This window comes from Tenebrio molitor, chromosome 3 (assembly GCF_963966145.1).
Source record: "Tenebrio molitor chromosome 3, icTenMoli1.1, whole genome shotgun sequence".
NCBI lineage: Eukaryota > Metazoa > Arthropoda > Insecta > Coleoptera > Tenebrionidae > Tenebrio > Tenebrio molitor.
In genome coordinates, this window is record NC_091048.1 from 28521825 (window position 1) to 28539789 (window position 17965).

Genomic DNA, 17965 nt, shown 5'->3' on the forward strand with positions numbered 1-17965 from the left:
TGCAGCATCAGAAAAAAGCTTGGAGAACGAAATGGAATAATAATCGTTCGGTTTCTGATTTTTTGCCGAACGAGAGGAAGTTCGAGATTAAGTGTCGCACATTTTTTCAATTAAATCAACAAAACTAGTGTAAGTGGATTAATTATTAATTGGAGGAGTGCAGCGCCCCCAGCGCCTGGTTCTTATCTCGGGGCCGTTTGGTATTTAGTCATTAAAGTCACGAATCCAGTCGCTCCGGTGGTGTAATTTCCGAAATTGCCCAAATTATCCTAAAAACCCAATCGTACACAGGTGTAGCTCCCAAAAACAAATTCGATTTAGGACAGGATATAGTCGATTGTCAAAAAAGTCGCACGCAACCCAAGGACAATAATTTGTGACATAAACTTGTCATTCAGATCGAAATTACAGGGTTGGCGCTTAATTTTAAAGCCGGCCCATACCTACTGATAATAACAGCAGAGCCGGTCTCGCCTGGTCAAATCTAATGTTCAATTTGCGGTTTGATTTCCTGTCGTCGAAAATTGAAAAAAACACGATCGATGTGTCATACATTTTATTCGCAAGATGCATTTAGTCTAGTGCTTACAGTAAACTCATTATCTACAATCTTTACTCTAGGAATTTAATTTCTTCTTATTATACATATAGATCACACTACGCTGCGTTCGTCAGTCGGGAGTCGGTCCCCATCTCACACAGACACAACACGGTTTCGATTGCACTTTGTTTTAGTTCGTTCGTTTGTTTTAACACATGGATTCTGCGAGGGCCGGCTGGGGGGCGCTGTACGGGCCCGCCCAGGGCTGCAGGTTCTGCAAGGCGCTCAAGGCTGTGTCCCCGGGGCCGGAACTTGGAGGTGGACCTTCGCTCATGTAGCCTTTGGTGAGGGCCTCCGCTTGGAGGCTGAGCATCAGTCGGTTGGCCGCCTGTCGCTCGGCTTCTCGCTCCTCCGCCGTCTGGCGCCTGCAGCAGAAAAACAAATCAGGGTTTTTTGGGTTTTGGACGAGAAGTGGATGGGCGGGGCCGCGATTAGCACTGTGGGTGCGTAAGCGCGCGTCACGTGGTGTCCTCTTCTCGAGTCGCGAATTGATTGACAATGTACAACACGTGGTGGGGTCCGATTCGTGGCTCCGGCAGTGCCAATTTGACGGCGTAAAAGCTGCTGTATTATGCAGGAGCCGACAGAGCGATATCTTGAATAATGTATCCCGACATAGGTCTAGTATTTAGGATGTTAAATATTCACACGTGCAGTCGACACTCAACCTATCAGTCGAGGCAAAACAATCGTTCTTAGTCCGGGGGTGAAACGCGGAAACGGAAACCGTCGGCGATGTGTCCGCGCGTCGTTCCTAATAGTCGTTTCGCGTTTTACAAATTGACACAAGCGCGATAATAATAAAATGTTGCAGATTTTCTTTGTTGGCGGTGCTCTAACTAATGGCCATTTAGCTGGAAGTGGTTTTGTCACTGGTCGTACGTTTTACTTGATTAACAGAGCACGAACGAGCCGACAATGGACGGCGAGAACGAACCCGGCGACTCCTCCAGCTCCCTCAATAATAAATACCGGCGATAGGTTCGGTGGCAGTCGCGGAATTATTAAAACGTTTTTAAGTCGCGGTTGACAGGACGCGGAAAGCCGTCGGAGCGCTTTAAAATCCCCTGTCAACCTGAAGATGTTATAGATCCAGCTCGAGACAGGTACTGCGGCCCGGTGCATCCGCACCGGCTCTTACATTATTCATCCGTCGTGTAAATATCACCTGGGATGAGATACGCCGCGACTGGGGCATAAACACAATCATGTCCTTCGGGCAAAACGTCCTAAATCAGTTCGGGGGCGGAATTTATGACACGGTTCGGTTTGCGCTCGCGAGGGAGGGGCGGCGAAAAATTTTGTCGCCGCGTGGGAATCGCGCCAAACCGGGTTAATTATTTAAATGGTAAAGTAAAGTAAAAGTTGCGAGCAGTGCCGCAGCAACCGTACTTCGATTCAGTGGAAAATAATCGAGGGCTTTGTTAAGTGGCGAAATGGGGGCGCGATTGTCATGGTAATTAACCCGCGAAAGAAGCTAGACCAGTTTACTTGCGAAACTAAATAATTTTACACAAACAATTGAATTTTGTCGGCAGGTGATACAACATAGCTTTTTGTCATCATTATTATTTCGTTGCTTTCTGGGAAATGATTTCTATTTTGTTTATTTTAATTTGACTTTGAATTTGAAAGAAAACAACAAAAAAAAGTTCTAGGTGAACGTTCAATTGCTTATATCGAAATGAAAACCAAAAATGGTAGAGGTTTTGGATTTTCTCATGGGCTATGATGAGTCATATCTGCGCAAATTTGAAAGTAGTCGACGTTTTCAGTTTTCATTTACAGATTTTTCACTGGTTTATCGCTCCGTCTTCGCGCAGATATTTTCAAGGTCACAGGCCATGAGAAAATCCAACACCTCTACTCTAGTTTACACCAAAACCGTTCTGAAGAAATCCAGAAGAAAATCTTTGCTGAACACAAAATCAACTTGAAGTAGTGCCTTGCAAAGATTTTTTAATTGAATAAAAATACTCGTACAGAGTGTCCCACTGAACAAATAAAAGATAATGATCGGTTTCAGCCAAGAGAGATGTACAAGAGGTCAAAAATGATCACGTTGACATACTTTTCAAACCAATACAAAAAAATAACAGTAATTTAGAAGTGTACATATCTTTAACAGGATGGAGCTGTATCTCATAACGTTTACTACAAATTATCCGAATCGTGAGACCTTGTATTGTTGTTGCTTTCGTGACAAATATCGCGATAAAAAAAAAATTTAAATGTAAATAATCACATATCAACACGTGTGGGAGAAATGAAAAGCGCCGTCGTAACTTGACTCATTCGTTTACCTTGTCATGTGACGACAAATCATTCACCGTCGCAATTGTCAATGAATTGTAATTTATTTTAATTGCTTGAGGTATTATTAATTTTTATTAGAGGTATTTGAAAGCTACAACAAATTTATTAGTAATTTTTGCTACTGCTGTTTAATCAAGAAAATTCAAAATGTATTTTTTCTGTGATAAAAAACGAATTTTGGAAACATCAAATCTTCAATATTGTGTGCTTGTTGTGTCTAACACGTTCAATCTTATCCTTGAAAGAGGATAACGTGTAAATATACAGAGTGGTTCTCGTTGAGAGCAAGATGGAGCACTGTCTCATAATGTTTTGTCACCACATAAGAATGTCTAAGAAGAGACGTTAGTGGATGTGTTTTGCAGGAATGCGATTTTTACAATAAGATTTTTTTCTAATGACAGTTGGTACATAACAATGTCAACAGAGAGAAGTAAAACAGTTGTCGTAACTTAATTCATTCGTATCTTTCGAAAGTATGTACCTGATATGTATATTCGGACAGGATGGAGAGCGATCTCATAACGTTTAGTATACTTTAAAAACGTGTGTCGTGACTTAAGTCATTTGTATAATTTGTCACGTTATCATTATCAACGAATCAGAATTGGCCGTGAACGTATAGGTGAGTGGATTAAGCTGCGCCACTGTTTCCACTTGTGAGGAAAGCTCTGTCGTGTGAAAATCGCCAGTCCTCTGTGGCCAATTAAATGGCGAAGATTATTGTTTTGTACGATTTATGACAGCTGTCATTGCAGTGTAGCGGAAGGAACGTCGGTCCCTCCTTAATTGGCGGCGTATCGACCCCATCGCGACCGCCGCCCCTTGCATCTGTTTAATTTTGTGCTTGCACGTCAGACGGTACGTCACCGGTGCCGCCGCCGCCAACTAATTTTCCCAAAAACAAATTAAACAATTCCGAAAATTAGCGAATAATGAACAGCAACAGAACAGCGGAGAACATTATCTAAATAGCGTTAGGTGTTGATACAATGAAGCTTTCATAATTAATTAACACACTAATTAAACTACGCGGGCGCACATCTAATCAGTACCCGGATTAGAGCGGAGCGGAACTCGCCGTCTTTGCTTCGTTTTAATTAGCTCCCGCCCATTTAATAATTCCGCGAGCGGTTGTTCCGGCCGGGACGCGCCCGTCCGATTGGCGACGGCGGGTGTTTGAGGTCGGCCGGGAGAAGAACGCCGCCGCTGTCGGAGGCGGCGGTTGTGCCGCTCCGTCACTTCGGTCGCGCGACTAAAAGGCGTTTCACTAATCGCACCTGACGTTCAATTATTAACAAAGCACTAAAGCCAGCCGCCTGCAGCACTGTTGCGGTCCCGGCGTTATTTTAATTATGATTTACATAGTCTACCCCGATAGCGCGTTTGCCACATATAATAAATTAGCACAACACTCTGTCAAGTTAAATACATTTAACAATTAATTCCGGTAATTGCGACTAATTATTCAATAATTGTTGGCACGGAATGGGCGCAAGAGATGTTACCGCTGTTAATGGAATGGGACGAGGATTTCCGGACGGCTTACGAGGGTGGAATTGCCAAATGGGTCTTAGTTGGGTCCGGTCGAGGGACGCTTATTTCTATAGCATTTGCATAAACTGAGGTCGGTGAGGTTTAAGTGGTCCCGGTGTTGCCAAAGGGGGCAACAAACTTTCCAAAATTCTTACATTATTGGAAAGGGAAGCTAGTTTGGGGCATATTTATAATAATAATAATAATAATAACGCGCCGATTTCATTCGATCAGAGAAGTTAAGCAACGTCGAACGCGGTTATAGTTTGGATGGGTGGCCGGCGGAATCAGACCGCCTGATGTGAAATTTAATATTCGTGATAATTAAATCCGGCCTCGGTCCGTGCTGTCCCTCTTTTCATAATGTCGTGCCATTTTATTTTATTCCAGATCAGGTCGATGCGATTGAAATTTGTTTCACTCTGATGCGTCCAAAATGATGTCTGAGTTTCAGTTAATCGAGTTTTGCAATATCAGATCTGTTGTATGAAGGGATAAAATCCGGCAAACATTTATAAATAGGACATAAAACTCAACCCCTGCATTATTGTGTTATTACCATTAATGACTGAGTGGCCATTATAACCACTTTTGGGTGACCAAGAGTGTAATGCCTCCCCACGCGATTAAACAACTCAATTTATTACATAATTTAATTTCTGGTGGAAGGTCTTTTTGTGCTTCGCCCAGTTTCCGACCTCAACTGCGTTTCGGTTTTCAATCTCTGGGCTTAGCACAAAAAGACTCACTTCTACTCTTAATGATCTATATAATATAAAACTGAATGTCTGTTTGTTTGTATATTTTGTATGCAAATCTACGGTTTTACTCCGATCTTGATGAAATTTTGTACACTTGATCTTCAAAACAAGAAGAAAATTACTGTCTACTTTAATTTTACAAAAACCAACCCCTACTACCATTTTCAACCCTGTTAAGAAAAAAAGACAGTTTTTTCGAGTTGGAAATACCCTCACCTTCGCCGCTTCACCCCTATTTCATCCTCTGAGTATATCGTCACCTTCGCCGCTTGACACCCACAAAAAGCAAGCCCTATTATCATTTTTAAGCCTGTTATCCTGTTAAGCACAAAAAAAGTTTTTTCGAGTTGGAAATCGCGTTTGCATGATATGTTCAGATGTCATAGTTACATTTGGTTGTTTATAAAAGTAGCAATTTCGCAAAATGTGTTTGAATGATTGTGTTTTACCGGAAGATGTCTTAAATGAAGCAGAACAAGCTTCAAATAGCTTAATAATAATATGTTTGGAAGCTGAAGGCAGACATTTCGAACATTTACTCTACCTAGTACTAGTTCGTAAATACGACTGGATCTCCTCATGATTCTTTTACAACCGACAGGTCACACATAATGCACACCTTTATGAAAATCAAGATTTCAACGTTCTCAAAATCACTACAGTTCGTCTAATTCAAGCTTCGCTGCGAAATTCATCACGGCTAGTTCTTTTTCGGTTTCGAATGACCCGAGAGAAGTCTCTGTTTTTTTTTTTGTGCAGAAAGATAAGGATTGCGTCCCGAAATATGATTATCTTTTCCCGGATAAAAAGCCTTCACGGCGTCCGAACACGTCAGGACCATCTCCGTCGCGATTATCGTCTCCGTCCGGCCGTTACCCGCGGTCGTCTCCCGGAAAAGACGCATTTGCTTTAACGACTCCTCTGCCATCTCGCCACAGATCGTATTAGTGTAATTGACTGAAGGTTGGTTGTCTGAGACGACGTCAAGCCCTGGTAAAACACACCCTAATCGAATTTCGCCTCGTCGTTTATTCCATTTGTTTCGTTCTGTTTTACGTCGTTCGGCCGTTCGCATGCAACATCAACCAGTAATATGGATTTAACATCAGACGTAATCGGCCTAATTCGACCGCCGCCGCCGCCGCCGCCGCCGATACGCAGCGCGCCAGATAAAGAGCCGAGAGGAGCCAACGCTTGTCGATTAAAACCGGAGCTGTGTCGAGTAGTCCTTTGTAACAAACTGCCTCGACTTTTAATTACCTGTTCTGTAATGGACATACCGTGTTTAACAAGGCGGTGGCGCCGGCGGGGTACAATTGACAGCCGCAGCCCCACATCGCGACAACACGATTTCAACAGGGGCATCGGTTGATTTTTTCCACGATTTACGTACACCGACGGGATTCCGCGGCTCGCAAGGCACCTCGCACGGCCCCCTTCTGTTCCACACTCACCCCAAAGACGCCACCACGGACCGGTCGCTCGTCTTTCTGCAAACAATTCGACAATTATGCAAATCTGGAGGTGGTTGCGAGCCCAAAACCGATCGCATTCCTCAAATGCCATCGACTCCTACAGACTCGTGTCCACTTATCTGGTCGTGGGGGATTTATTGTAGTGTTTAAAAGCTTCCTCTTCGTTGTAACAGTGGAAGTAGGTGCTTGTACTGTTCAGGAAATGGTTTGTAGTTGCGCAAGTACCTCTAATGATTTAATTTACACAACTAACTGTCTTTCGATCGTCAACTGTCCCGTTATTAACGACGAATATTTACAGACAATAACGGTGGAATTTTTTACGCACAAAAATAATTCCTTTGACCTGACAGAACATTACAATTTTTTTTTCCGAGAGGAAACGACTCGGAAGTCAATTCGAGCCAATCAGGTGCCTCCACTATAGGTAGTTTTTGCAAATGAGGTCACCATAAAAAACAGATGCGTGTTCTGATAAATTTTATTGTTTATAGACCAAGTCGATAAAACATTTTTTTCGACGTCGCTACCGATTGATTTTTCCTTCAAGAAACAATCGAATATTTCCAACAGGTCCGGAGCACCGATAAGCCTCCACAATCTTCTCGATAAATTCCAGAGAGGGATTTAAAACGTTTGTAATTTAGTGCGGCGCGTTTTAGTACCGTGGTGGCTTTCAGCTTATCGCACCCACTTTAAAACGTTTCGGGTACGGCACACGGTGGTCGCGAATAGAACAACAGAGTCGTATAATATACCTCCACTTCGTCCTCCTGTTCTGGAACCACGTCTTCACTTGAGCGTCGGTCATCTTGAGGGTCTTGGCGAGGGCGGCGCGTTCCGCCGACGCCAAGTACTTCTGCTTGTGAAACCGCTTCTCCAGTTCGGCGATCTGAAGGCGCGTGAAGGACGTCCGCGGCTTCTTCCGCTTCGGGGGTGTCCTGTTCTGGTAGGGGTGGCCGATCCGCCTGGTCATCGGGAACGTCGCTGTAACAATGGGCAAGGTTAAGTCGTCGATTTCCGAACGGGGTAATTAAGGAGTTTTATGTCTGGGTTCGTGGTAGAGCGCTCAAGATTTTGTCATTCCATTGCGGCGGGTTAATTGATCGGGTGGGGACGACGGGGGGAGGTGAAATTGAGGGATGGTAGGGAGGTTGGAATTTTTGACGGCGAAAGTTTTGGGGTTGGTGACGTTGGAATTTGAAAAGAATGGGAGAATGAGAGGAAAGGAATGGTTGGGGAATGTGCCGCGAGTGAAAAAAATGAAGCGAAAAATAAAAAAAATGTTAAATAAGGAAATTAAAATAACAGAAGAGAAAGAGGAAAATACTCATATCTGGCGAAATTTTAAAAGAAGAATAAATATAAAATTATGGTCATAAATCTATTAAATACACTCGAATATCTATAGGAAAAAAAAAGAATGGAGTTAAAGGAAGAGAATATTTGAGTGTTTTGAAGGAAAAATAAATTAAAAGAAAAAATTTGATGTGAAGTGACATCAAAAAGCAAACACAAGCCGAATGATTATTATTAATCGTCTTTTTTAAACAAATGGTTTTGAAATAAGACACTTAAATAAATTATAATAAAAAACAATCAAGAATTGGATATACTTAAGAAAGTAATAGGCAGATGATATATTTAACGACGAAGGGAAACATGTCGATGTGATAAGTAGAAGAATTTGAGACAATAGTAGGTTCCTATGTGTTTTGAAGAAAAGAGAATATTGCTTAGAATAAAAATAGAAGTGAAATAAAAAACTACGGTTCTCTAGAAAAGAAAGTCAAAGAAAATGCAACAGAGAGATAATACAAAAATATGAGTGGCATCAATGTAGATATCTAGAAGAAAAGTCATAAAAGAAAATTATTTTTCCGAGGGAAGCATTACTTCAATAAATACGTAAAAAGTAATAAAAGAAAGAACTATTTGAAATAGATGAAATTGGGAATTATACAGGGTGAAATTGAAATGCATTATAATATGTAAAAGCATAGTATTTTCAATAAATGAATAAAACGAAAATGTGGTTAAATATTTTAAATTCATCAAGTTCAATTTAACTTAATTCTCCCGAACGAGACGCTTCTCGCCGCTCTAATAAATCTAAACATGAATAGCCGCAAAAACGCTTTAAAAATAGAGGCACAAAACCTTACTATGAAAAAATTTGCCCAAAAACACTTAAAAACACAGAGCCGCAAAAACGAATAGTATGAACGAAAATCAATTTTTTTTAACGTGATATCAGTGGCGTACTCAACTCTACATGGCATTTCTGCTCTCATGAGGAGATGTACAGCAAAATTGAATGCATGTGATTTTCACAAATGGTCTGAATATTCTGGAGTTTTAATATTCTGATGTATATCGATTTCACCCTGTATATGAAGAAAAATACAAAAAAAAATTCTTCATTGTTGACTTTAACTGAAATGTGGAACAGGAAATGAAGAAGAATTTTCAAGGCTAAAATAGAAGATACAAAGTAAAAGATTATATTGCGATGAATGATAAATATGTAGAATGCGAGAAATTAAAAGGAAATATTTTTAATAATCAGCATAGGAAATGAGGCCAGTTCTAGGAAAGAGAATTGCCAAGGAAACTAAAGATTTTTTGAAATGAAGGAACTTTGGGAATATGTAGTATGAAATGTTAGTTTTTATGAAGTTAGAAAATAAATAGCCAAAAGAGAATATTTAACATATCGAAGCTTCTTTATAAAAATTTAATAACTATGATGATGAAAAAAATTGATTTTTTCGAGATTATGTACCGACCTAAGTTAAAACGAAATAAAAAAAAAGTACCTGATAAATTTTTGGGTTATAAAAATTGTAAAAGGCAAACCAAGAAAAAAAAGAAAATAACTGAAAGAAGAAGAAGAATAATAGGTACATTTTAAAAATTTTGTAACAAGCCTAAAAACTACACCAAAACAATGCAATTTTTGTAAGATTACGTAGATTTCAAAGAGATAAAAAGAGAAAAACGGTAAATTTCTGTTTTGAAAAAACCGCAAATAGATACCTACCTACTCCAAAAAATAAAGAGAATTCAACGACTAATCTAGGCTTCTCTGTAGAAGGTGCAGTAAAATAGTTCTTGAAATTACCTAGTTTTAAAAAGATAAATAAAAAAGACACGATAATGAAAGATGGACCAGAGATAGATAACAAGGAAAACACACAAAAGAAATTAATTTGGAAAAAGGACAGATAAAAAATTGATAGATAATTTATATAAATAAAAATGTGACTGTTCGTTTGTTCAAAATCTAAGTTCTCCAAAAGTTCTTCTCCGATTGCTTTGAAATGTTGACAATATATTATACAGAGTGATTCACGTAGCCCGTTCGTTAGAAATTTTCTGATTTCCCAAAACCGTATCAACATGGAAATTGGTAGTCGACTATAATCGACTACTCCAAGTTCAAATAAAATATTTTCAAAATGGCGACTCTTCCGGAATTACCGGAAATTACCCCCACATTTGTTTTTTTAAATGGAAAGGTCTCATTTTGACTTCAAATTTGGATTCTAAGTTAGATTTTAAGTTGAGAATCTCCTTTCGTCAATATTTACCTGTCATCGTTTTTGATCTATGTCATCTTTTTCGCAAAAAAGTGGGGTTGCAGGGTTTCATTAAAAAATGTATAACTCCTGACCCATTCGAAACAGATAATTGTTTTTTTTTTAATTAAATATCTAAAGGTTTGGCCGATCTTGTGCGCTATTATAGTAACAGCAAAACATGAAAATCCACTCTAAATGTTTGCTTGTTCAAAATATTAAATCCCCGAAAGTTCTTCGCCGATTGCTTTGAAATTTTGACATAACGTTGCATTCGAATACGCGCGTGTTTTTATGTACCTATCTTAGTTGTTTATTATTATACGAGTGTGGAATGTACGAAATTAGTCACGCAAGAAAAAGTTTACTGGGTAATTTTCTTAGGTGACTAATGAGTAATACTATCCGCATGAGTATAATATAACATTTTATCCAAAATCGTCTGTAATTGATTTAAATATTGAAATAATATTTATAAAATTTTGACAAGAATACAGGGTGTTTCTGAAATACGTGTGTTAATTTTAACCAGTGAAAGAACTCGCCAATTTATGAAACTTTTCTTTATAACATTTTGTAAAATTCGTAAAAGTATTCCAAGATTTTATGCCCTACAATTTTTACCAAACGAGTCGTTTTGTGTGATTAACTAGTTTCTATTTTTTGTAACCATGAGAATCTAAATTTTGATTATTTATTTTTTTCTATAACAATGGAACTTTTTAACAAAGCTCTGTTTCTATCACAACAGAAAATTTTCGCCCTTACCTATAGGCGGGTATACAGTTTGATGGTTAATTTATTCCAAATTTTAAATCAATTTGTATTGCTTTTTCGTAAAAATGTTATAGAGAAAAGTTCCATGATTTGGCGCGTTCTTCCACTGGTTAAAATTAACACGTATTTCAGAAACACCTGTATATTCCAAGGGAATTGTGGGATGGTTGTTATTGTGACATTTTGTTTTGTTTGTGGGTTCTATTCTACTTTTTTATGTTTATTAACAAAACTGTGAAAAAACCTAATTATTTCGTGAGTCCAAGTTTTTCTCTCACCAGTAAAAAATATATTTTGAGTGATTAACAAAGGAAATTGTATTTTGTTTTTTGAAGAAAAAGACATTCTCCACAGCTAAGAATCGTTTACTTTTAAATAAAATTAAAGTACAATAACAAACCAGCAAAAAGAAAGTTAATTTATGTAAATATGTTACAATAAACATTCATCAATTCATTATTCATTTAACTAAAAAAAATACGAGGTTAAAAGACCCAATAAATAAGTAAAAGAGAAAAATGAGATTGGCCTTCTGAAGAAAATTTCATACATGGTAATAGTGATAATGGGAAAAAACGAAAGATTCAAACGTTGAAGGAAGGAAAAAACAAGGAAATACATATTAGATAACCTTTATTTACGAATACATTGGGTGTACCTATGTGGAAAATGAACTGACAAAAATTTAAGACCTTTACACTGAACATTTGAGTTTAAATGAATACTTAGTTAGGTATATGTATAGGTGTAATAACGAAGGAAAGTGTATTAACTCCCCCGGGGGCATAGCCGATGGAGTAATCACCTCAGGGAATAAATGCCATTACCATCTCCTTTTTATTTTTATCTAGGAAAGGTTTTCTTAAAACTGAAGTTACATTTTTTACAAAATTAGAGCGTCAGAGTAAGCACACTTGCCGTCGCCAAACTTGCGTTTCATAAAATATCCGGTGTTCATTTAAATTTCTCGTCAAAGTGGGCGTTGAAGAGTCGATTGTGAACGCGCCACTCATCAGTGTGCAGAGTAAAAACACAAATAACGCAAAAAGTGAGGTTAGATTAAAACAGCTGATCCGTGATCTCTAATCCGTGGTGTGTTCACATTCGACTCTTCAACGCCAACTTTGCGGCTAAATTTAAATGAACACCCGATATATGTTTTATAATCGGTGATTATTCTCGTTTTTACGAAGAATGAATTCCGACAGCGACGAAAAAATTTAAACACCCAAGAAATATTTTGTGATTTCGGCATAAACCGATGTAAAATCGCAACGCAATGTTCTTTCCTCGATAATCACAATCAGGAAATAATAAACCTTCATTTACCTTAAACGTCTTCACCTCATCACCGTAATTTCTTCCAGCAGACTCTTGCCCTCGCACCTAATTAAAGTTAGATGCGGCCATTGGCAACTGAATAATGTAAAACGTAATTACTTCTGTACATATTTTACAGGACGTTAATAGTCCCGCCGATAAATATTAGCGAAGTGTTCGATCGCGTAATTACAATAAATTACAGTTAATTATTAGTCGAAACGTCATGTAAAACGTTAATATATTAATACGATCGTGTGGTGTCGGGTCAGCTGCATTAAAATCCAATACTAATCGAATTTAACATTTAATTTTACACGGCATGCAAACACGCGCATTAAAAATAATAAGCTCTCTATTATAAAATTACAACATGTCGGGACGCAACGTCGCGACGAAAAATACATATCGTGATTGATGTGTGACAACAGTTTTTGCTCGAACGACATGTTGCGACACGAACAATGGAATTGTGTTTAATTAATATAACAATAATAATTTTTTATGTGGACGGACACAACGCCGGCATTGTTATGGCCGTTGTTCTATTACTTGTCCAGATGTAATCTGGTGGGGAACGAAAAAATATCCTATTACGTGAACCGTTCCCATTGGCTGATTTCTTAATGATGTTTTTACGTGTGGTTAATACGGCGTGTTTGAAATGCTCATTTTTATTATAAAATTCAAGATGGCGGATAATTACAGTGCGAGCGACGTGCTTCGGAGGTTTTCAAATAAAATTCAATAGCTTTAACTGGTAGTTAAGCTCATACTCGGTTATCTATGATAATCGGTAATACGTACCTTTCATGTACAATATAAAAATCATTTGTTACTTTTTATTTTTGTCGCATTACGTAAATTACTGTTTACGATCGCCTTTCCCATCATATCGAAGAAAATGTTCCTGTGTCTGTCTGAATTATTAATTCTCTTTTGTTTCTTCGTGTGGATTTTTTTTCTTAACCTTTTGGTAATTATCCACACAAGAAACTCTGGTGCCTACGCATCACCGGACTCACCACCGGAACCGGCTCCGCCTCATCGCCCGCCAAAACTTTTTTAAAAATTATTAACAGGGAATTCCAAATTGTTCACCTCTGACACACGAAATTATGCAGATTAACACGTCACAGTCACGTCGTAAATGTCAACACCAAGATGGTATTCTTGTAAATATCAACACATCGGTCATGGTTTCGTTTCGTACCACACAAGTTGAATTGGACACAAATCAGGAAGTCTTGAGAGCTGTCACTCGCTCCAACCTTCATAGTCTCTGGTTCTACTAATTTGGCACATGTCAACACAAATCGGTCCAAACGATTGGTCAATAATAAAACGTGATCAATTTTTTTTTTTGATCGATGACGTCCGTGTTATTTTGACTCTGACAAAAAGCTGACAGCCGCGTATAATTTATAAAGTGCGCGCTAAATTTAGTTAAAAACGTTTGGTTTAACGTTGATTGGTCCTGGACCCTTCTGGTTAATTCATTGATGTGGTGTTTGTAAAAGGTTCGAATGATGTGGGAACGATTTCTTGATGTACACTTTTCATTTGACGAATCACACTGACAGTCGTAATAACTGTTAATGTGATTGGGTTTCGGCTTGACTGACGTAATCAAGCGTCACTTTTGATTAACTAACCGAAATTGAGACAGCTGAAGGATCGCCACCGGTGTGGATCTACCTTCACGCTGACTGGTTCCGATTTGGTGGAAAATATGAATTATTGTTCAATTCATTGAAAATGGCGTCTGCGTCGGACATTTAATGTAATACGATTGCGAAAAAAAGAGATTGAATTGTGTTTTTTATTAAGATAATTGTCGCTTTCAATTTGTAATCATTTTGTAATGCAGTAATGTTATGTAAAAGGCGATTATGAAAATTGAAAACCGTAAATAATTGCTAGTCGGGCTTAATTGATGTTTAATTCAAACCGAGCATGAATTACTTTTGCTTTGTTTTAATTTTTTTACGGTTAAAATAAGTATGAATTAATTAAGAAAACGTAATTGCAACGATTTTTTACTATGTATTTCAAATTGTCGAGATACCTATATGTAATTATTTTTTTAACGAATCTATCGTTTATTTATTAAAATAGGTGATTTTACTTCATTTTAATTTAATTCAATGTTAGAAGAAATGAATATTTCAAATGAGAGGCACTGGGAGATGTCTTGAAAGATTTGAATGAAAAATAAAAATTCGCATTTTCTTTGTTGCGTATGTCGGTTAAAAACGGAATTTGAAATAACAAATAAAGTTAAAAGAATTAAAAATAGAACAAAGAAACTACAGGAGTGAATATGGAGAAAATATTTTCGAAATGTAAGACTGGTGGTTAGAAGGAGATTTTTATCAAAATAAATATCTCAAAAAAAAGTTAGAAAGTTATTTTACTAAATTTGGTGGTGTAAATTTTTTATAAAGGTCTTAACAAATCAAAAAAAGAGTGCTCCACTAGAGTGTTCCATTAGTCACTTGTCAAAAAAAGGAAGTTATTGTTATTTTTCAAAAATTAATTTGTTGGTTTATAATCAGTCATAAAAATGCAAAAACATTTACAAAATAATGTTATTTTATAATTTCTTGTTTCTGCATACAGGGTGGACCATCTTATGGCATTTTTGATATTTAACCTATTTCTAGTTGTTAAAAAAAATTGAAACTTGCAGGTTAAGCTTAAGAATTTAATAAAAAATATATTTTGTTACAAAGAACTCACAATGTCATTTTTTGAGATAGTTTTAATAAACTCCAACTAGACGAGTAAAAGTGTTTTGTACTCCCCAGGAACACCATTACTTTCACCCAAAAAATATGGAGGAAATGGACATTTTCTATTTATTATTTATTTTTGTTTTTATATTCATTAATTAAATCTGTAAGTTAAATACTTACCTACCTCTTTTGATAGAGAATTTTGCTCAAAGTAGTTGTGAAAATGATTTACTTTATAGTCAAGTAAAAAAGATACCAAATGAAAGAAAGAAAAAAGAAAACCTGGTTAGAAAAATGAAGAGAAAAAAATGATATCAATTAAAACACTCGTGTATTAAGTGAATTCTTTTTTACATTCCTTCATATTTTTTCTACGGCAATTTAGAATATTCTTACCATAAATAATACGGTACATATCAAAGAGTCAGTTGGAAACTTTAAAATAAAAAGCAAAAGAAAAATTCATCTAAACTGTGTCAAAACCGGCTCTAGAATTACCAAAACGAACTCAAAACTTGTCCAAATTTTTATATTTAAGCTAAAAATATATTTTTGGGCATCCTTAATGAAAACGGTAATTTCAGTCACAAGCGGACGAAAAATAGCTCTTTTTCGGACGCTGACCGTTGCGCCATCTGTTGGTCTGTTTAGTAAGTTAGCAAACCATAAATTATGTAAATAAGTAATTGTATTGCAAATAGTAAATTTCTAGTTTTGTTGGCTAGCTGATAACAAATAGGTACTATAAAAAAACATGGTTAATATGTAGATATTAATAGTATATTTGAAAAGGGTAGATACAAGATAAATTTGTGATTTTTTCAATCTCTTTTGCTTTGTAGTTCGTGCGGTCGTCTAAAAAATGTAATGTCCACCTCTGCCAAAAAGTGTTTTTTGTCCTCGCCGGTTTTAAGCCTCGGCTGCGCCTCGGACAGAAAACTCAGATTCGGACGAAAAAGACGCATTTTTTGGCCTTGATACACAAATGACTATTTTGTTAATACACAAATAACTACTTTATTGTTGTTCTGCTTTAAACGCAGTTCATTTTTCTTCGATATCTATCGACAAAAATCATCATAAATTACCGTCGTCTTCTTTGTCCACATTTCCTCCTAACTAAGTATACAAACTAGTTTCTCAATAAAAATATCAGATATCTATCATGATTCAACTTTAGTAGCAAATTTATTGGAAACACTATTAAGAAATGTATTTAATTTAGTAACTGCCATCGAATTCCTTCACATTAATTCCAAACATCCCAAATTAATGATGATGATAATGAAAAATTACTTGCTCATTTAAAATAGCGACCTGAGTCCAACCGTTACCGGTCGTTCAATCTCCGCTCGCGCCTCTCCTGAACCCTACTACAAACAATCAACCCTATTACTGTTGCAAATTGCCACTTCCTTATCTACCAGCGAAGAATTGTGATGTCCTTGACTTTTACACGTTTCTATCTGGTTATTGATGCCCTCATCAACGCCACTCCGCCTTATCTCCCTCTAATGGCCAACCCACCGCACCGACAACACTTCATTTAACATTCCCAATAACGAACAATTGGAATTTTCGAATCCGGGTGGGCGCGAAAAATTCCGGTAGCGCACGTGATCGATAGTCCGGACGCCGTTTAAGTTAACGTCACGTATGAATAAATTAAATAACAGGTATATGACAGTACATTAGATGTAATATCTGGCTATCAAAAGTAGAATTGTCAATACCCAGGTATGACATGTTAAATTTCCATAAAGGATGATTAATATCGATCGGACGTCGACGGAAATTTCCGCCATCACGTTAATATAATGGCCCCGTATTACAACGCGGAGGTAAATTCGATGTAAATGAGCTCTCGGCCGATTAGTTTTTCGAATGGTAAATTAATAAGTGTCCCATCGCGTGTGCCGCTCCAATAATAACGGCGCAGTCAACGAAATGGCGTCTTCAAAATGGCCACCACTTAAACAAAAACTCTCATTATGTACACAGCACATCCGATTCGTGTCCCAACATGTGCCACGAAGTCGTTTCGTTGTTTGCAGGGGATAAACACGCCGCCTCCCTGCTTTCAAACTATTTACTCTGGCCTTCGTGGCGCTTATCTTGTCCGATTGCTCGTTTGCTTCGATTTTGTTTACGGCGCGACAACCGTTGCGTATCCGACACGATCACTGCGGTCGCCCCCCGGGTCTCCAGCTCCTTTCGGGGGGCCTAGTCGCGCCGCTCCGGTGGCGGCGCAATTTTACGAGCGAAGAGGCCCGCCGAAGATGGCAGCGGCGGCAAGTTATTAGGTCGTTATGGAAACGATATCGTAAAGTGTTTCAGCACATTATAACACCCTCTACTTAGGCGGCGGCGGCGGCGGCGTCGAACGTCGCCGTTAAAAGCGGAAAGGTACGGGGGAGGCAGGTCCGAGGGAATCAATTGAACCAATTAAAATAATTCGAGATAAAAGTAATTCGTGCGAAATGGGACGAAGTGGGAGTGAGTTATTAAGTTTATTTATGAGACAATAGAGCAGTATTAAAACAACATACTTAACCGTAAAAGAGCTATTAAAATCCCATCGCTATCAGGAGAAAATTAATCATGACTCTCTTAAGTCACCTATAAACCAAACAAAACGTGATGAACATAATCAGTTGTTTAATGCAAAACAACATAAAGCTTTCAGGTTCGATAGCGCGAAGACGCGCGACCACAGAACTAATGAAAACGCGACGGCCGCCGCCAGATGGGGGCGGAGAGGCACGATAGGTGCGGAAAACTAGTCGGAAATGTAAAAAAAAAATTAACTTGACAAATGTTGTAAAAAGTTTTTTACCGCACGCGTGCGCGTAAACTTCGT

At 37.8% G+C, this 17965-nt stretch overlaps 1 protein-coding gene across 1 annotated transcript in view; it reads right to left on the reverse strand.

Annotated features, from left to right (window-relative positions):
• Positions 1-541: 541 nt before the first annotated feature.
• Positions 542-17965, reverse strand: part of LOC138127123 (T-cell leukemia homeobox protein 3-like) — a 30471-nt gene continuing 13047 nt past the window's right edge. Inside the window, exons 2-3 of the mRNA XM_069042981.1 lie at positions 7448-7676; positions 542-966 (exon numbers count right to left, since the gene is read on the reverse strand). Coding sequence (XP_068899082.1) covers positions 750-966; positions 7448-7676 — 446 coding nt within the window. The 3' untranslated portion in view covers positions 542-749. The remainder of the gene's footprint in view (positions 967-7447; positions 7677-17965) is intronic.